General features: G+C 42.7%; 1 protein-coding gene and 1 long non-coding RNA gene across 2 annotated transcripts in view; both read left to right on the top strand.

Moving 5' to 3' along the window:
- Window positions 1–21434, top strand: part of LOC135917098 (protein mini spindles-like) — a 74228-nt gene that overhangs the window by 39976 nt on the left and 12818 nt on the right. The window contains exon 11 of the mRNA XM_070529270.1: window positions 1033–1168. Within this exon, the coding sequence (XP_070385371.1) occupies window positions 1033–1168 (136 nt within the window). The remainder of the gene's footprint in view (window positions 1–1032; window positions 1169–21434) is intronic.
- Window positions 9035–20330, top strand: LOC139052114 (uncharacterized). Its single transcript, XR_011509701.1, has 5 exons — window positions 9035–9393; window positions 10304–10409; window positions 11825–11942; window positions 14334–14446; window positions 20207–20330. It is a non-coding gene; the product is annotated as an uncharacterized lncRNA (long non-coding RNA).

The following is a 21434-nucleotide window of genomic DNA, read 5'->3' as shown; positions in this document are numbered from 1 at the left end:
ACATTTGTCGTGAAGGTGTTGAAATTGTGGAATTTATTAATGTTGGAGAAAAATAAGCTTTAAATAAAGGGGAGCCTACAGCATGACCTTGTGTTATGAATTAAATTTTAATTTGAAGATACTGAATTTTTCCTCATTTCTGAAATGAAATATAGGTTGCATTGCAAGTCGGTGTAGTAAAGAAAAAGAAGGCTTATTAACATTTCTTGATATAATTCAGTTCACAAATGGACTTTCTTGTCAACTAAGAAGCTTGTAAACTATATAAACAAACTAGACGTGATCATACCTGACATACCATGACAATTATGAAACATAAAAACAGCACATCACCCGATTGTTTAAAGCGTAGGAAACGTGGTGGCGAGATTGTCGAATGAATAAGCAGTTTTGCCTAAAACATGAAAATAGCCATAGGACAGCCTCAAAGCAATGCATCCTTACTGAATTACTAGAAAATGCTAAGTAGGAACGAGCTAATCCAAGAAAAGTAGGCAATTTTTAAGACTTATCTTGTCCTCAAATAATAATCGTCATTTCTTGCAAGCTTTTCCTTTCTTTAACACTGTACGCTTAGTACTATTTCTAAGTTGCAAATTGCATGCACGTAATCAGCGTGAAATAGCATGTCTTTATGGGAAAGTAGCAAGCGCAGAGTTTTGAAGGAAGGAAGCACAAGCAGGACAGATGAATTATTGTTTGGGGACAAGATATGCTCTGAAAGGGTGTGGGTGTTTTTTTATGTACTCCGTGCTTTTGCTTTGCGATTCGTGCATCTCTGCAGCAGCATTGGCTTGTTCACAACTGAACAGTAACTTCTTTTCATTTTACTGTCTCCCTGCTAACTTCAACCAATGCTGTTATATCTTATATTCAAACAGAAACTTCAAGAATCCAGTATGAATACAGTAGCAAACTCTACTTACGGGGCTCTATTCAAACTCTTCAGCAAACTCTATTCAAATTTTCTATTATGAATTGAATAGCATGGCACAAGTTTGTAAAGGTTTTGCTTGCCTCCGTTTCTTGTAGGCTGGGGATCCTAAGGACATGGTGCGCAAAGGGGTGCATAATGTATTCCGACGCATCTATAAGGTCTTCCCAGGCTTCAGGGTGTTCAACTACCTCATGCAGGGTCTCTCATCCAAGAACGCACTCCAACGGGCAGGTGCGTACTGCACTTGTCCTTTTCAGCAGCTCGACCTCGTATAGCTCGTTATTTGTGTCGGTGGCTCGGCACCCACCGAATTGTGACGCTGAGAACAAGGTTGCAGGATCAAAACCTAGTTATTTTAGGTGCGTTCCAGTGGGGGCGCTATGTGAAAACTCTCAAGTTACTTACAGTCGGTTGCAGGGCCTTTGCGATTCGTGAACAAAGCTGTGTTTAACACTTAGTCACAAACTCGGCCTGAAGTGTAGTACCTAAATATTTAATCAGAAGCCAACATATCCGCACTAATAGTAATGCTGCCTTTATCGTAAACAGAGATGTCCTTTCCAGGTCGGCAATGCCTTCAGCAGAAGCTCTTTGCTAAGAAACCTCCCAGGTACTCGTCATATCCCGGTCCAAAAATCCGTCAGGGCTATCTTGATGGACTTGTAGAATTCTTGAAGGTCAGTCAGGAATTCTTACAGGTAGTCTCCCAATACCAATAGGATTCTTAAAGGTCAGTCAGGAGTTTCTACAGGCACTCTCCCAATAGCAGTAGGATTCCTAAAGGTCAGTCAGGGATTCCTACAGGCTCTCTCCTAATACCCAATAGCATTCTTAAACGTCAGTCAGGAATTCTTACAGGCACTCCCCCAATAACAATAGGATTCTTAAAGGTCAGTCAGGGATTCCTACAGGTACTCTCCCAATAACAATAGGGTTCTTAAAGCTCAGTCAAGAGTGTCTATATGCACCCTCCCAATACAAACAGGGCTCTTAAAAGTCATGTAAAAACTCTCACAGGCAACCCTCCAATGCCACCAAGAGTCTTGTCGTTTATTGGAGATCCTTTACATGTAGCTTTCGTACACCAGTAGGGCACTTAAAGGTTAGATAGATTTCTACGGGCATCATGACCATCCGAAACGAAAACGTCGGCGCAGCTGATTAACCAAGTTGAACGTATAAAACCTCATAAAAAATCTGCAGTAATCAAAACCGCGATCAGTCTTTGTTTAGTGCTTTTACTTTTATTTACCCCTTGTGGTGCCGAAATCGGCAGATGCATGAGGCAACTCGCAACCGAGTGGCTTTCCACAGTACATCGGTGAAGGATATATCTTCACCTCATGTTAATTACGGTTACACAATAACATGAGTTGCGCTTCCTTAAGACTGTCGAGGGAAGCAGAAACTAATTGCCGCTATTTTATCACAGCTACCGCGTGAGTATATTATGTATATATAGTACATATAATCGACATCACAAACTTGGGCCAGTTAGAAGCGGAATGAAGGCTGCGCTACAAATTTTTTCGGTGACTTGTCATCAACTCATAAGCTCAGCGGGTGATTAAGATCTCGTACTCAATTTTTGTGGCTGCCGAGCAATACACTATGTATCTGTGGGTTGTGCCTGCGCTTGCTTGTTTTCTCCGTGTGCGCGTCTTTCCAAACCGTCCGCTCTTACAACGTCACTGCGCAATATATACACAGTGCAATAAGGCCGCGGCGGTGCGTTCCTATAGCTTTGGCAGCTAAACAAACACGTCCTCAGTAAAGGATCAAAGCATTTCCGTGACGGCAAAGAACGGTATATCGGCAAGGCATCATTTAGTGAAGAAACTGTCCAGAACTGGCGTAAACGGCTGTTGAGGTCTCACAGCGAATCGAGTGTACGCACCATTTGAATGCAGCGCTGCGACAACTGCGGCGCGCATTTCACAAGTAGAATCGTGGTCTAAACGCGACCTCCCTGAGCGCGAGCGATTGTGCAGTTTTGTGATGTATATCTCATGCACCAAACATACATCGGCTAGGAAAACGAAGAGCTTTCACAATGTATACGCAATGCCGTATGTTGCGTGCGGCCCAATTCGATTACAAACGGGAAATCTAATGTCTGCATGTACTTAACTGGGCTATATATGCTATCGCCGATCATTACTATAGCGTATGCGATAGCTCTGCATGCATGCGCGTTAAATGGTGCATGAACAGAATTCCATTGCACGCCTTTCATTCTGAAGCGAGTTAACAAAATTTTTATCAGCACAGCAATTAATTTAACAGCTAACAAATTTTCATTAGGATATACAGCAATTGGATACTGTTCTCATATTGTTGCTGTGGGTGCACCGAACTATCTTCAAGCAGAAGGCTCAATGTTCCTGCAGACATTGAGTGTTTAAGTCTAGCTTTGAGTCAGTGCATCAATTGATTATTGGTAAACATGGAGCACACCCATGCAATGCAACTGTCACAAAATGTGTAAACTGCAAGGTTAACATGTAACACAAAGCCAGACAGTGAAAATATGCTCTATAGCCCCCAAGATGCATACGTGAGCGTGAAGAATCTGCCATATGCCACATAGACTGGCAAATGCTGTAGCAGCTAGCTGACTTATTTTTTTCCATGATAAAGGCTGTTATCTATGCATGCAGCCCACAAATATATGAGCTAATATATACACATCCAATATGCGGAGGCGCACTGTAGACGCAATACACGCAAGAGTAATCTTGTCCACAGAATACGTTATCATGCAAACCCATTTTGCACTGTCTGCATGTCTCGCAGGTTCTAGAGGCAGTCGTCTAAACCAGTCTCATGTAGAATGTTCTAGAGACTTCATGGCACATTGGGCACAGTCAACTCTTCATCACATGCCCAGAATCTTTTCTTCCTAAAAGGGGCGATAGTCCAAGCAGTCAACACTAGACTTAAGTGTTCTTCGTTCGCCCGCTTAGTGAGGGCACACACAAATACTTGAGCTATTGTCTCGGGAGTGTGACAGACGCTACGGTGCTGAACATGAAAGTTGTGATGTGCAATTTTGGTGCCTTTGAACCTCCTGTTGCTTGTTGCCCAGAAAGAGTAATAGAGCACCAACAAGATGACATGGGATGGGACACACTCAAGCACAAGTGTGTGTTACCCATTGTGTCCTTCTTTTGTTCTTGCCCTTTTACTCTACTGTCTGTGCTGTTTTGTTGCAACTGTTACATCCGTTTTACAAAAAAAAAACGGACTGTGCTAAAGCTGCACCAACCAGAGGTGTAGTCAATGCAAGTGTGGGAAGGATATAATAATTTTTATTTATTTATTTGTTTATTGATTTATTTATTACCAAAGGATACTGTTGCATCTCTTCTAACTGGTCACAACTGATTGTGGTATAGAATCGTCACTTACAGCGCATACATAGACGACGTATATGTATGCGCTGTAAGTGACGATTGATACCATGGAATACGAACTAGCCCTTAGCCAAACCTTGCTGTGATATAGAAGTTCCTTAACAGGAATAAAGTGTCTCGGACAGGCTGGCTATTTTTGAGCAAGCAGGTGGCAATTTACAAACTGGCCTGTTAACAAGTTTTTTTTTCCAGGCTGCCTGACTATATGTATGTTTTTGTGATCCCCTCTGTTGTCTGCCGCACCTTTTAAAGTCGGCTACTGTATATATAGTACAGCCCTATTTGTTATGTGACAGTGGTTATGCTATATAGCTTTTGAAATCTATAGTCTGGCTTCTGTGTTACCTGTAAACTGCATGCCTTTGTTCATTTATCCAGTGATAATATATTCTGGTCAGTTGTGTATTTTTTTGTTTTCTGCATCCTCAGGCATTTAATCTTGCTATGACAACAAAGTAGTTATATAATAATCATAGTGGTAAGATATTTGCAGCAAGAGCAGTCCTCTGTGCTGCCACCCTGCTACAATGCGGCATTTTAGCGGAACATTTCACCGAGCCTGTGCCAAAGAAAGTAGAATAATGAAAGCTTCATTCCATTCATGCCATCTTCGGTTAATACAGGAAGCATCTTTAACAGCAGAGAATGCGGCAGTTTTTCATGTCACTTTGTTGTTATTGAATGATTGCGACTTTATGATAAAGCATTTAGCACAATTTTGTCATTTTAATTATCTCTAATATTGTAAGCCTGTATTCTTGCCCACATCTAATATGTTTTCTTCCGTACAGTTCCGTAAAAGTACCCTTTCTGAAAAATATGAATGGTGTATATATTTCATTAGGACAGTATTCTGCATTTCATGTTTTTTTCTCTTCCCATCTGCTTCAAAAGGGGAGGCAACTGTTCCAGTCTTCCAGACAGTTGCTCTTTTGCACTACTGATTTCATCAATGTAACGACAAAACCGAACTGGTCACGTCGAGTGCAAATAAAGCTTCAATTTCCTCAATTTTGTTTGTCCTGTTAACAATGGAGTGTGGAATGCGCACATGCCTGCCTACTTACTGGCATACAAGCTGGTTGAGACGCACAACAAGAATGTTATTCCTTCAGCCTGCGTAGGACTAGCTGTGCCAATATGTCTTAAAATTGATGCAATCATGCATTTCTGCCATTAACGGACAAACTAATAGGGACCGCTAGACTGGTAGACCAGTAGACTGGTAGAGACCAATAGACTGGTAGGCCGTCACACTGGTAGCCCATCACACTGGTAGACCATCAGACTGGTAGCCCATCAGACTGGTAGGCCAACAGACTGGTAAACCATCAGACCGGTAGACCATCAGACTGGTAGACCTTCAAGGTCCGAAATTACGTATAGCCATCAGAAATGTAAGCCAATAGCGTGATGGAATTTTTGACTGGGATACCACTGTATAATAAGCATGTGACACTTTTGGGGGGGTTAGGGTGCCTATATAAAGGCTCTACAGTAAAGAAAGCATTGTCATGATCATGAGCTGTAACAGCTGTGATTAGTGGCACTGTGAGTCCTAATATCACAAAGTGGACTGTGAGTTCAGACAATAATATGTGCCAGCACTGCTGTTCTGGTGCAGAATTTTAAAGCGGCACATTGACCTTCATTTTCTCTTCAAATAATGAAAATGAGCACACTAAACCCAATTTGGTTTGAAAATCTGTTAAATATGCTGTACGTGTACGCACTTCCCTATTGAAAAATTTGTGTTAGAAATAGAACGAGATGTATGCATGTCGCACAGATTTGACGAGAAATAGAACGAGATGGATGCATGTCGCACAGATTTGACGAGAAAAGAACGATATGAAATGCATATTGAACGAACTCGCAGAGAAAACGGGCGAGATCTGTGTGATGCGCTACGCAGACATTTACGAAGTGCACGAGATTTATGCGATGTGCGATATGAATGCATAGAGCTTGAGTGACATGTGTGCGATGAGTTGTGTAGACCTGACGAGATTATGTATGACGTGTGTGAGGTGGCATGTGATGTGTACGCACTGTAGTCGTATGAGCAACTTGATCTTTGAAGATGACTGAATTGTATAAAAAGTGTGTGCACTTAAGTCGTAGTGCATACAAAAGCTCATTAATGACAGTCAGATTTATGAGCTGTTCGTAGTAAATGCAAGAGTGTGATCAATGTGCTGTATGATCACATTGAATCATTCTGACACATATATACCAGCATAAACTACAGAGCAAATAAGACGTTCAGAGCTCAACTTCTGGAATTTCATCCCCATCAAAGCTGGTGTCGGTACTTTTGATGCAATGATTTTCACTTGGGGACATATTCTCGGATGAACACTTATGGCGATACTACTGCCTTTGCATGACGCATTCCTCGACCAGCCAGTAAGCACTGGATAGCACAATGATATTGTCAAAAGCTATCAGCAGAGTTTGAATCCCTAGTACAGAGAGTAGATCTGCCTAAGATTTTATTGCAATATAGGAGTCAGGTACCATAAAAGTTTCATAATAAAATGTTACATGTTTGTTTGTGCACGCAATAAAATAATCTGGCAATGTGATTATAGCACTTTGGAGATGCTTCAAACAAGGACGAGTTGGCAAAGTTTATTGCAAGCAGTTTGATCAGTGATAAATTATGTATGCACTTTGTCACATCCTAATAATATTGCTTGCATCAGATATATCAGTCAGAGGTAGTATAAGGGCGAACTTGAACCTGCATATTTTCCAAATAGCCAAGTGCGTCAATCACAATAGTGTCAAATACAAATCTGCTAAGAGCATGTTAGTGCCTGTTTATGTCCAATTGTAGAAGGCAAGCGTGCGATTGGCCATGCACGCCCACATATAAAAATAAAAAGCAGAACCACAAGACAGTATAAATAGGTTGGTGAACAGATAGCCAAAATAGCAGTCAAATCCATCGCACTTTGTCACAAATAAATTAAAAATATTGTAATTAAATAACAATCTCTAAAAATGTCATGTGATCAATTGTGGTAATGATCACAGTTACTGCTGTGAAAAATTATTTGCACTAAGTGTTTCACAACTTGCTGAGAGGGCTTGACCTAGTAAAAAATCCTCATATGTGCACAGCAGTGGCAAAAAACGAGATGAGCGTCGCATCTTGGTGACCATTATCTCCCTACATACTACACAAAACTGAATTTGAAATTAAAGGAGAAATAACAAAGCAGTTCGTGTGCCAATGATGGTTAAGCGCACTGCAATGCCTTGCCATGCGTTGAAAGCTGACCTCCAAGCAACCAAAATGTAAGTGACCCTACATTGAAGCAGCGTCTCTAAATGACGAACGTGTATCGCATCCTGGCATTCGCAGACGCAGTCACCAAATGAAAAACACCTTTGCAAATCGCAATAACGACGAATGTCACACGCGTGCGCACACAGACAGAATGCGAGCAGTTTCCGAAAGCACTCGCGAAAGCCTGTACGGACGTTCCTACGCGTTCCACGCATATCAGAAGCGCGCGCGCGCGCACACACACATACACACATACACACGCACACACACGCACGCACAAAAGGCGAGCAGTTTCCGGAAGCACTCGACAAAGACGGCACGGACGTTTTTACAAAAAAGCAAATCCCACCGGCGTGGCACCATTTCCCGATGCACAAACAGCACCACTCATTAACAGTACACATCCGTAGAACGGCGCACAAGCCGGAACAAAGCGCACACCACTCGACGCCAAATCCGTCGTCGATTACGCCGCTGAGAAACGAACACCTTCTAACATTCACAAACCAAACGACGATGTGCTGCGAACTTCAAACAGATTTTACGGCCCTGTCCGGTTGATAGGGCTGCTCCACAGGCTGTCCTCACTGTTGAAAGCAATGTCAGCAAAGTTGTTGAAAAAGGCCGCCTGAAACACGCAAAAACATGGAAATAATACGCCTCTACTACCCACGCTACTCATGCGATCACAGTTACCGGAACCACAGACGGCGAAGTAAACAAACGACGTCATTTCCCTTCATTTCGGACCGAAGTAGTTTCTCAGTTGCACGAGTCTTCCTTTCGAGCAGGGCGCGACTTGTTCCGGGGACTGTGAGGGCGCTGCGGTCGAGCTCTGCACCAAGTGAGCGGCGCTGCTCTGCTGACATGTGCACGTTACTTGCGGGTGTTTGCGCTTCTTGTGCTGTAGCCGATTTTATTTTCTCATTGCGTGTGCCTTGTAACTGTCCTCGGGCACGTGGCTGGCGGTCGAGGTCTTTTGCGTCCGGTCCAAGTTTTGCGCTCATGGAGACGCCAGTACCGGCGACGTGTGGGTCACCAAGCGTTAACATTGCGTGTGCACTTTGGTTTGTAGGCCCACCTTTTTTTCCATCTCACTTTCTTCGGACGTGCACTCTCAGGTATGGTGTCTGTAGAATATTATACTTCAGCTTAAACAACAACAGAAAGAAATAACGGCTGCTTTATTCAGCGAGCACCATGTAAATGCCGAGTGCCGCGACTAACAACCATAACTGTGCCAGGCTATAGCAGACGACGCTCGGATGCTTGGCGCGGAGGTCGATGGCAGTGCTGCGGTGGCGGGAACGGCAGCGGGCTGCATGGTGCGCATAGCCGAGGAATTGGGATACTTAAAGAGGACTATAGGCCATCGCTCTATAGGCGTTGTTGCGGCGGGCAGCCGATGTGGTGCTGATCGTTTGATCATATTTACGCGGTGCTTAGAGAACATGTGCTCCTTTTTTTTTGTGTGAATTAACGATCACTAAGCCCTGGGGCCTGTGCAACGCTATTAGCTCGCTGTATGTTTCTTGCGGTGCGCCGTTGTTGATTATCGTAGTGCGGTCAATTCGCGCTTCTTTGTCTCGCCGCTCCCGCATCGGGTCACAGTGCACGGAAGAATGTGTTGATAGTTGTGCTGTCGCGTGCTGTAGTTCACCGCAATTCAACACTACGCTGGACGGACTGTTGGTGCAGTCGATGCGGCGTGAACGGACACAAAGGAGCGCTCGCCTCAGACGGTAAGTCCGGCGCCTTGCGCCTTCTTATGGTTCATGTAGTGTACAGTGCTCACGGAATGAAACGCGTCAATTTAGGGCTTAGTAATGCGCATATATTCGTTTTCACCGGCTGTAGTTCGTGTCACATCGACGTAATTTTGGTGCGTACACGTACATCGGAGTCCTCGTCACCTTTGGTCACCAAATTCCTTGCGACATGACATGGTCCTCTCGCGTACTTTGCACGTTTGCAAGGCTTTACTAAATGCTCCGTGTCGCGTTTCATTCCGTGAGCACTGTACCTTGTCATGCGCAGCACAAGATGATTAGTACAGCTACAAGAACAATAATAGTGATTTCCTAATGTTCGTTCGATATCGGAGTGCACATTTAGCAAAAAGTTTCACGAAAATTACCCCGAGGTTAATGTTCTAAGTGCTTCATCTATTGTTTATTTTCTTTTTGTTATGAAGTATGCTAGCGCCGGGTCATCGCTTCGTCTGAACGGGCAAAAAAATTCAAGCAGGAAATGTCACTGCTTCTATACGTAATTTCTCAGCAAGAAATCGTATAGACAATTCTAGAAGTACGTTGATGTGTTGCGCAAATGTTTTCACAGCTAACGTTAACGCGCGACGGCATCCAAATGATCTGACTCGTGAGAAGATTTTAGCTTGGATGCAAACTTTGATGCTTATAGGTTGTCGCCAAGGCAACCTGTATTTCTTGTGTTTAGTGTTGTTTGTTTTCGTGCCTTTGACACGTTGAATAACCGCCTGTGATGTAAGAATGAAATATTTAATTTCTCTAAGCGGATGCAGCTTCATGTAGCTGGCTGTACGAGAGCTTTCCCCAATTTGACGCGATGTTGTCAAATCACAAGTTTGCAGTTTCAGCAGTGATTACAATAAACTGAACATTTATTGTTTAGGGATGTCACAATTTCCTGAGACGGAGGCATCTCTGCACCACATAGGCTGCGGCACTATGCAGCTTGAACAGCACGACAAAGCATCTGATCTGCCTGCTTTGACAAGGTACGTACTAAACGGTCACAGCCATTTATGTGTTCTAGGGTCTGTTCGTGTATTTGGCACCTGTCAACTTTTCTGAGTCTCTCATGCAATTTATAAATTCTTGCTATTCTACAATTTTACTAATGTTCCATTAAGTAATGAGAACGAAGTTTTATTTGTGAAGATGTTCTAAAGCTGCTGAGAAATGGGGTGGCATAGGATTGCGAAAATGCACGTAAAAAATAGTCCTGGCGCTTTGCTTTCTTAATTGCTAGCAATGAAAAATCCCTAGTAAAATTAGCAAAGGGACACATGCTTTAGGTAAGTTCATTAAGATACGTTCCAGAAGCAGGCTAAGTTTGCAGCAACAAAAGCACTGAGAAAAACTCACTGATCTAAAAACATGTTAGTTTCTGCTTTTCCAAGTGTGCTGCTTGTGTACAGTGTGTCAAGGTAAATAATGGTTAATAATGTATGCATAGAAAAGTGTGGATGCTGAGAGAAAGCTTTAGGAAAGTGCGTGCTGTCTTTCCAACACAGGATTTCTGTCTAGAATTTTTGTAAAATATGAAGTGCACAAGCTGGCAAACAATGTTCAACACTTTTGCTTTAGATTTTAATGTAGCCAGTTCATTATGTGTCCCTAGTATAGCTTAGCGTCAAGCTTCAAGCTGATCTCTGATGTCACATCAGTTGCAGGATGCAATAACGTGGTATCACATACTGCTTGTTACGCATGTCAGTAAACCTGGTGCAGTTGTCACAGGCGAGAGTATAACTGAAAGCTGCGCATTCTTTGCCCTTCTGCACATGATGTGGGATAGAGTTTGAACTATGCTATAGTGGCACCATCTCCCTCACCTTCTCTTCCTCATTATTCTGTCAACTTGCAATAATATGCACAACTTCTAGAGGCTTGATTATGGTGTTGTCTGCTGAACTTGGCTGATGTGAATTTCAGTAGTTTGGGGTACCCTCAAAGCTATGCTGTACTTTTCATGCATTTTAAAATGGTCAGTTTGACATATGTGATTGGCTGTGGCATTCTGAGAGAAACAAGGCCTCTTGTGAATAATGCATATATGCATTATTAGCATTTTCTAATACTCTTTCAAGAAGCAGCCTACAGGCTGCTCCCCGAAGAAGTGACCACCTTTGCTTACGCTACGTGGCAGTCTGGTCCAGTTTACTTAACCTGTCTGCCATCTATGCACGAAAACGAGGAGAGAAGCGAAAAAAGGGACCTTCGATTTATGTTTTTGCACAGATGGCTCATACATTGCACTTTTCTTATCTCGCATGCTTTGTTAACTCAAAGCTTTCTATGGGCGAATATCATTTCATTCCTATTTATACCTAATAAGAATTACTTAGTTCACAGTGTCACTTTTTATATTATACTTTTGTGAGACTAAGCTCACTTGTTTTAATGCAAGTGTGGCTGGGCCTGCAGAAAGAGTAAGCAGACTACTGTGTTGCTGATCAGTGCTGATCTCCACGTCCGAGCTGGTCCCACAACATCCAGGCACCACTGTGCTTTGCTTCATTGACAAGGTAATATGATATAGACACCTTGCACCTCAGTATCAGTTTTGAGAAATATGCTAAGACACAATTAAGGGTTGGCCTTGGTGATAAATACACTCGTGTTCTTTTTTTTAAGCGTTCTTCTTGCAGTATTCCTCATGTACATGTTTTCAGAGGATGCTTAAATGCAAACTGCCATGGAACTTGTTTATGCCTTAAAGTAGCACTCTTTCACCAAGAAAAAAGCCTTATTTAATGCACAATTCATAAGAAAGGTGAGGAGGTGACAGGACATAACAGTCTAACAGCCATCCAATTTTACTGCTTGCAGAGCAATATAAAGTGAGAGGTGAAAGGGCAAGAACAGATAAATCCACAATGTATGTTGCTCACACAACTGCGAAAAGAAGCATGGCTACTATGACACTTGTTTTACAATGATAAATAAGCAGTCTTGCTATCTGATAATCCACTGGAGGGCGAGCCAACTCGCAGATTCTCTGTAACACATGTAAGGAAAGGCTCACAAATCTTGCCAGCCCTATGCTCGTAACACATTGCCACAGTTGCATAGTTTTCAAACAAAATAATGCAAGTGAGCTTTGCACCACCAAATGACCTGAGCATTCAGTTGACATGGTTGCAGATCCAGTCATTTATACATTGGCCTGTTTTGTTGACGTGGTGTCTACTGCACGACAGTGGTATTTAATATCCATCAACACCCCTGTGCTCGACGTACTCTTTCTTGCATGCTTTTTTTTCACAGGTAGTGGAAGATTACTTGATTCCAGAACAATTTGGCTTGTTCTGCACATGATAGTGAACTTTCCAGTCTTATATTAAGCATGGAATTGGGTAGGAAGATGTGGTATTTTTTATAGTGCCCTGTTGCATTCAGATTGTGCAGAGGCTTCAAGCTTGTATTGACAAAAATTGGGATGAAGCCATAAGAGGAGAATTGTAAAAGTGTAACGAAAGCCTCCTGATAGATATGCTGAGTTGTGCTGCTGTGGACACTTATTGGTTATCCCTACTGGGTAACGCTGTTAAAGTTATGGATGCTTTGACACTGTAGGGCCTACAAGGTGGCTAGCATTACGGAACACATTAAAACAACTGTAGGGATGCATGTTGTGCTATTGTATCATAATTGGCCCACAAAGTGACCACCTTTGCTTACACTATGTGGCAATCTGGTCCAGTTTACTTAACCTGACTGCCATCTATGCATGAGGAGGAGAAGGGACTAAAAAATGAAGGGACCTTTGATTAATGTTCTTGTACAGATGGCCCATACATTGCATTTTTCTTATCTTGCAGGCTTTGTTACTTAAAGCTTTCTACGGGCGAATATCAGCATTTCATACCTAATAAGTATTGCTTTGTTCACAGTGTCACTTTCTATATTTACCGTATTTACTCTCATAATGATCGCACTCACGTAATGATCGCAGCCCTGAATTTTGTCGTCCAAATTCGATTTTTTTTATTTCCTGTGTAATGATTGCACCCCTAACTTGCTGCAGCGATATGTCATGTGCCAAGTCTAGCTATTAATGATCGCGCTTACCATCTGTCGAATGCTACGCGAACAACTCTTCAAGATAAACCAAGTGGTCTGCACGCACCAAACATTTTTAAGCAGATGCTCGTTTTCATTCCTTTCATTACTTTCCGCACTTCCATGACAAAAAAGCTACAACCAAAATTGCCTTTATTATGTGTAGGCTTTGTAATGGTTGTGGTCAACAGCAACAAAAAAGATGCCTTTCGATTCTTCTCATCTGCACTCGTGGGCACGCAACAAATCACGAGCGGCAACAATAGCAGCCACGTTTACACTGATACGTTAGAAGTGTACCCTATCCATACGCCGACACTTGTAACACAGCTAAGATATTTGCCCACCCTTAGCACAAACGTGCTGTATTAGGATAGTAGTGAAGACAAATGCCGCAGTTTCTGCAGCATGCCCGCCGTGTCTTTCTATGTCACTGGCAGCTAAGCGTGCCCATCTGTTTCTGCCCCCTCATAGTGGACATGGCGACGTTATTGCCACAAACTTACCGATATTAACGATATTATTCATTACTGATATGGAAGAAACTTTCAATGCAAGTAATGTACTCGAGAGAAAAAAAATCGCGTTTGGCGCATTTGGTGTTTTCAGCTTGCTATGCTGGCCGCCACTTTTGTTTCGGTGTCCCGCACTACATACAGTGGCAGCCACTTATTTCTTGACCTATTGCCATCCCGCAGCAAACGCGGGATGAAAAAAATTCTTTTTGCGGGAAATTTAACCGGCATAATGATCACACACCTGAATTTGTGACCATTTTTTTTTACAAGAAAATGCGATCATTATGCGAGTAAATACAGTACTTTGTGGCACCAAGCTCACTTGTTTTATTGCAGGTGTGGCTGGGCCTGCAGAAAAGCTGTAAGGAGACTGCAGTGTTGCTGATCAGTGCTGATCTCCACGTCCGAGCTGGTCCCACAACATCCAGGCACCACTGTGCTTTCACAAGGTAATATGTTGTGGACACCTTGCACCTCAGTACCAATTTTGAGTTTGACTTGATAAATATTTAAGAAGACACAAGGTTTGGCCTTGGGGATAAATACACTCGTGTTCTTTTTTTTGAAGTGCTCTTTCTGCAGTGTTCCTCATGTACATGTTTTCAGAGGATGGTTACACTCCTTAAATGCAAACTGCCTTGGAGCTTGTTTAGGCCTCAAACTAGAACTGTTTCACCAAGAAAAAATCCTCATTTAATGCACAATTCATAAGGAAGGTAAGGAGGTGACAGGCAGTGTCTAACTATCCAGTTTGACTGCTTGCCCAGCAATATCAAGCGAGAAGCGAAAGGGCAATGCTAACAGATAAATCGGCAATGCATGTTGCTTGCACAACTGCGAATGCGACACATGGCATGGCTACTATGAATGCTGATATGACGATAAAAATATTGTAGTTTTTACATTAGCCGGTAAGCTTATTAATATTTTGCACCAGCAAACAACCAGTTTGGTAGCTGTAGTTGTTGCACTGCTTCAGGAGTAAGATATTCTTTTTAATGAAAATTGAGTAGTGCTGCGGTTAGCGAAGCTATTTCTGCCTGTACAATAAATTAGGCATTTTTAAAGAGGCGGCATATAACAATTGTGTTGCTGTGCCACATAATTAGTAAAGTGAGGGGAGGTTTAAGTAAGCAAAAGAGGAAGATTAACCTTGTCGTACAAACAGATCCTTGTCTCAGCTGTCGTCACTGTGATGCAACGGCTCCCAGATAACTGGGGGGGGGGGCTAAAATTAGCCTTAAAAAACTGACGCAATAATACAAAAAGCCATTGAAGAGTGTGGTTGCACCTATGTTTGACCAGTGCAGTATCGGGAGCAGGGCCAGACAGCAGCTGAAATGTTATGTAATAGAAGCTGGTCATATTGAGTGCTCTAACATGCTAACAAAAACTGTCATTTAGTTTCTATAGTGGTATTAAAGGTGCATTAATCTTTCCTATAAACAATTCTGCACTGGCATCTATGCAGTGTTTTCCATCTGCATATTCCGCAGTGCGGTAGCAAAAAGCTGTGAAATCTGTGTATTCACTTGCATGAGCTGGTTATGCTTCATGAATACTTTGTTTAGCGCAAAACGACACACACAAGACGACAGGACAAGGCGCTACTCTCAACTGACATCATTTTATTGCGTCACTCCTTTATAGACCGCTCAAACCAGAGGAACATGCGCAGTGAGCACAATGCGGTGAAGCCACCACCAACATCCGATCCAAAGAGCGCACTCATGTGACAGAATCCAAAAAACCAAATTCAGTGCTTTACTAGGTTAAGGAAGGCACACTAATGCACTGTGACTCCAGTGACTTAATGAAAAATGCTTCCGATAACTCTCGGGCGGTGGTGTCACGGCTCTTTTTCAAAATCGTGGTATCACGAAACATGGGTTTGCATTTGCATGTTTTACAATGCTGAGCCAAATGGGAACCTGTGCCTGTTGGTATGGATCGCTCATGTTCTCTAAGGCGCTCGTTAACACAGCGGCCTGGCTGCCCTACATACACTTTGCCACATGACAAGGGAATCTTATAAACGACACTGACGCTGCATTCTACAAACTTCACGTGGTTCTTTTCACAATCAGGTTTTTTACTTGTTTTAGAAATACGGCTGCACGACATTGACAGTTTCTGAGGAGCGGAAAACACTACCGGAATTTGGTATTTAGTGGCGACATTCTTTAGATTGTGAGCCACTCTGTGGCAATACGGCACAACTTCAGGCCTCTTCTTTTGTGTGATGCAGTTACTTTTGTGCCGCTTCCCTTTCAGTTTCTGAAGCAATACCTCCGAGACTGACGTCACCACCACACTTGGGTAACCAGCAGCCTGCAGCCTATTTAACTGTGCAATGAAACTCATGTTCGCAGAGTGATGACAAGATTGCATTAAGGAAGATTCTAAACACATCAAAGCAATGGCGCGTTTCACAGTCTTTGAGTGCGCAGACGCGTAAGGTAAAAGTTCCTTACGTGCGCGTGGCGAGTACATCTGACAGGCGTGGCCTGTTTGTAAGGATAGCTTCAAATCTAAAAACTGGAGTTTACCGTCCCTAGATAGCTCATGTGTGAAAGTTAAACCTTTGCCATTGTCATTGAAAAGTGTTAAAATATCAGCTACCGTCACGGAGCATTCGTTGTTAGTCTGTTTTATCACAACAAGAAAATCGTCAACATATCTAACAATTTGAACCGAGTCATTGTTTAAGGCACTCTTAAGAGCGCGGTTGACAAAAGATAAAAAAATATTACAAAGAGCAGGCGCCACACATGAACCAATACACACACCATTTTTCTGGATAAAAAGGTTATTTTCAAACAGGATAAAAGTTGCACTTAAATAAAATTCAAGAAGGGACATGAAACTTTCCGAAGATAACCCGGTGGCATTGCAAAAATCTACCTCGCCACTTTCTTCGATGCACATCATCACACTGCGAAATAGCTCATCATGCGGTATAGAATCGTAAAGATCTTCGACGTCAACAGAAAAAATGTTGGCTAATGAATGGTTGTCTTCCAGAAAGGAAACAACATCGAAAGAATCCTTTATGCCATAAGGATCGTCAATAGTTAAATGATTAAACTGTTTTTGCAAAAAGCGGCTAACCAAAACCTGCCAACAGTTGTTTTCACTGACTATTGTACGGAAAGGCACATCCAGTTTGTGCGTTTTTGCAGTGAAAAAACCTCTAAAGCAAGTAGCTTACATTGTTTTACATCTTTCACAATCTTGGTGAGGCCTATGACACAGACACACAAATATCAGGGCCCACTGATATTTGTCTCCTGATCCTGCTGTTCTGGTCAGTCACATAGCTTTTGCTGTGTGCCGTGCAAGGATGCTTACGTTCTGCATGAAGAATGGACATGTTCCTCAAGATGTGGCGAGTCTCTTCGGGAACGTCAGGCCTTCCGTCGGTCACGTGCGGCGAATGTGTCGGATTCTTCGTTCTGAAATTTGGGGGCAGGTACGCCTTCTGTACGACTGGTTGAGACCTGTGTGCTACTCGCGCGATGCACCTATTGTGGCCTAGAAGAAGTTTCGTTTCTACAGACTTCTATCAACTTGGACTACAGAATTCTGGTGGACACAGCTGCTGCTACTCCTCCGGTCCAGACTACCGTGCAGAAAGGAAAAAACGCAACCGGTCACCGCTGGTTTCCAGGTACTCGGTGACGTCAGGCTTCCTGACGAAGTTGCTGCATTGCTAAAGAATGGGCCGAAGTACAGCACGGAACCAAGAATTCCTGCACATGAGCTACTGGCTTTGAACAGGCGCATCGCAAGGAAAGCAGAACTAGAGGACCAGGAGTGGTGCCTCCTCGATAGGGTGTACAACCTTCGTAGGACCGCCACTGGGAGCGCGCCACCTTCGACAGCTGTGATCAAAAGGACAGTATCTTTCTTTAGAGACAATGAACTGCGGCTGTTACTGAGTGACAAAGAGGGCGGGTTTGTGATAGCTCCGTCTGCTGTCTTCAACAAAAAAGCCATTGAGGCTGTCAACAAACACTTCATTCTGGCAAATGAGAAAGCTCAGAAGGTAAAACGCAAAGCCATTTCTTTGTTGGAAAATATAGGCCTCACCAAGATTGTGAAAGATGGTAAACAATGTAAGGTACTTGCTTTAGATGTTTTTTTTTCACTGCAAGAACACACAAACCGGATGTGCCTTTCCGTACAATAGTCAGTGAAAACAACTATTGGCAGGTTTTGGTTAGCCGCTTTTTGCAAAAACAGTTGAAGCATTTAACTATTGATCATCCTTATGGCATAAAGGATTCTTTCGATGTTGTTTCCTTTCTGGAAGACAACCATTCAGTAGCCGACATTTTTTCTGTTGATGTCGAAGATCTTTACTATTCAATACCGCATGATGAGCTATTTCGCAGTGTGATGACGTGCATCGAAGAAAGTGGCGAGGTAGATTTTTGCAATGCCACCGGGTTGTCTTCAGAAGGTTTCATGTCCCTTCTTGAATTTTATTTAAGTGCAACTTTTATCCTGTTCGAAAATAACCTTTTTATCCAGAAAAATGGTGTGTGTATTGGTTCATGTGTGGCGCCTGCTCTTTGTAATATTTTTTTATCTTTTGTCGACCGCACTCTTAAGAGTGCCTTAAACAATGACTCGGTTCAAATTTTTAGATATGTTGACGATTTTCTTGTTGTGATAAAACAGACCAACAACGAATGCTCCGTGACGGTAGCTGATATTTTAACACTTTTCAATGACAATGGCAAAGGTTTAACTTTCACACATGAGCTATCTAGGGACGGTAAACTCCAGTTTTTAGATTTGAAGCTATCCTTACAAACAGGCCACGCCTGTCGGATCTACTCGCCACGCGCACGTAAGGAACTTTTACCTTATGCGTCTGCGCACTCAAAGACTGTGAAACGCGCCATTGCTTTGATGTGTTTAGAATCTTCCTTAATGCAATCTTGTCATCACTCTGCGAACATGAGTTTCATTGCACAGTTAAATAGGCTGCAGACTGCTGGTTACCCAAGTGTGGTGGTAACATCAGTCTCGGAAGTATTGCTTCAGAAACTGAAAGGGAAGCGGCACAAAAGTAACTGCATCACACAAAAGAAGAGGCCTGAAGTTGTGCCGTATTGCCACAGACTGGCTCACAATCTAAATAATGTCGCCACTAAATACCAAATTCCGGTAGTGTTTTCCGCTCCTCAGAAACTGTCAATGTTGTGCTGCCGTATTTCTAAAATAAGTTAAAAACCTGATTGTGAAAAGAACTATGTGAAGTTTGTAGAATGCAGCGTCGGTGTCGTTTATATAAGATTCCCTTGTCATGTGGCAAAGTGTATGTAGGGCAGTCAGGCCGCTGTGTTAACGAGCGCCTTAGAGAACATAAGCCATACATGATCCATAGCAACAGGCAAAGGTTCCCATTTGGCTCAGCATTGTAAAACGTCCAAATGCAAACCCATGTTTTCTGATACCACGATCTTGAAAAAGAGCCGTGACACCACCGCCCGAGAGTTATCGGAAGCATTTTTCATTAAGTCATTGGAGTCGCAGTGCAGTAGTGTGCTTTCCTTAACTTTGTACAGCGCTGAATTTGGTTTTTTGGATTCTGTCACATGAGTGCGCTCTTTGGATCGGATGTTGTTGGTGGCTGCACCGCATGGTGCTCACTGCGCATGTTCCTTTGGTTCGAGCGGTCTATAAAGGAGTGACGCAATAAAATGCTGTCAGTTCAGAGTAGCGCCTTGTCCTGTCGTCTTTCTTGTGTGTGTCGTTTCGCGCTAAACAAAGTATTCATGGATTCGCACCAACTAGCCCGCCAACGCATTGTGCTGGTTATACTTGTTCATTTAATGTAAAATACTTGTGGAAAAGTATTAGACTATTTCAGTGGTCTTGTATTGCAATTCTGCAGCCATTTCTATTCTTTGTGAAACACGAACATTTAACAGACGAGAACAAGACAATGCGAGGACGAGCACTTGCTTTCAACTGCTGTGGTTAATCTTGAAATATCAATTTACGTAGGTAGAAAACTCATGAGCCTCCGTGTTCTCTTTTTCCTGTTTCTCTGTGAGATGTTCACGCTTTACACACAATATCATGCAAGAACCAGCCAACTCAGTTATGCAGTGGAGCTACCTATTGTGCATGTCAGTTCCAATGGCTTGTTGTAATCTAACAGGGCCGGCTGCTTTGTTTACATTTTTGTGCAGATGCATACGAGCACTGTTTCAAAAACGCCGAACACTGTGGATACGGAGGCAAGGAGGCTGAAGGACCTGAACAAGCACCTGGCCACGATGCTTCGGAATACAAAATAAAGATGGTTTGTGTTAATTGTGGGCCCTAAAAAGTGTCCTCTTTGTCTCTGAGCTGGCACATCGGCCGACTCACGTGATCGAAATTAATCGCTGCAATGTTGGCAGAATGTGTTACTGTGTGGAACTTCACCAAAAATATTGCATGAACAAAAGAACTCATTCAACACAAATGCGAACACTTGTAGAATGCAGCTAAACAAGAATGGTGTCATTTTGCATAGCTGAATGAGAACATTTTCATGTAGCATACACAAACGAGAACGATATCGTTTCGCATTGCCGTGCGAGAACTATCTCGTCAAGCACAGCTATGCGAGAATAATCTCGTTTAATATACCCACACGAGAACGATCTCGCTCATTGACGATGTCCACTCGTACACATGTGATGTACGACGTCGTCGAGTCTACGGAGCAATAATAGCGTACAGAAGTTCTCGTGAAATTCTCATACATATTTTTTCAATAGGGTTGGGTAAGGTTGCTTCCTATCTCGTGGATTGGCAGCTGTGGCATTCTCGCATTGATCTTCGTACTAAAAGCTTTAGGTCAATGTTTTGCGTTCGCAATGAAGAGGCATTGAAAAATGAAGTACCACTTGTTAACGGCATTCTGATGAGTCTGCTTAATTGTAAGTACCGTCCTCCAACATTTTCTTCATCCTTGTTTCTTTCCCCCACAACCCCAGAATAGATTGTCACATTCATCTAACCCAAACTAACGTTTTGCTCTAGCAAAACAACTTTGCGATTATTGTTTATCAAAGGCAAAGCTCCCAGAAAAATATGATGGCCAAATAACACAATAAACTTAGTAAACTCTCTTACGCTTGTAAATATTATTTGGTCTCCACTCATGTCTGGCCTCATTCACTGAAAGTGCACTCTTAAAGTGCCGATGATTTAATTAGTGGTTTACATGCTATGTAACAATGTTCAAAGCTGAATGTTTCGTCATGAACCACAACGTACACGAGTGACGATATTACTTTTTTCTGTAAGCTACTGCAGAACTTTCAATACATGGATGTTTTAAGCTCAGAGCATGGCGTAAAGATTTGTAGCATTGATTGCAGCATTTCTGAGTGATTGCATAGAAAATAATGTTATAGACAAGGCGTA

Source organism: Dermacentor albipictus, unplaced genomic scaffold (assembly GCF_038994185.2).
Source record: "Dermacentor albipictus isolate Rhodes 1998 colony unplaced genomic scaffold, USDA_Dalb.pri_finalv2 scaffold_19, whole genome shotgun sequence".
Lineage (NCBI taxonomy): Eukaryota > Metazoa > Arthropoda > Arachnida > Ixodida > Ixodidae > Dermacentor > Dermacentor albipictus.
The sequence above is the reverse complement of the archived record's forward strand: the minus strand, read 5'-3'. Positions and strand labels throughout refer to the sequence as shown.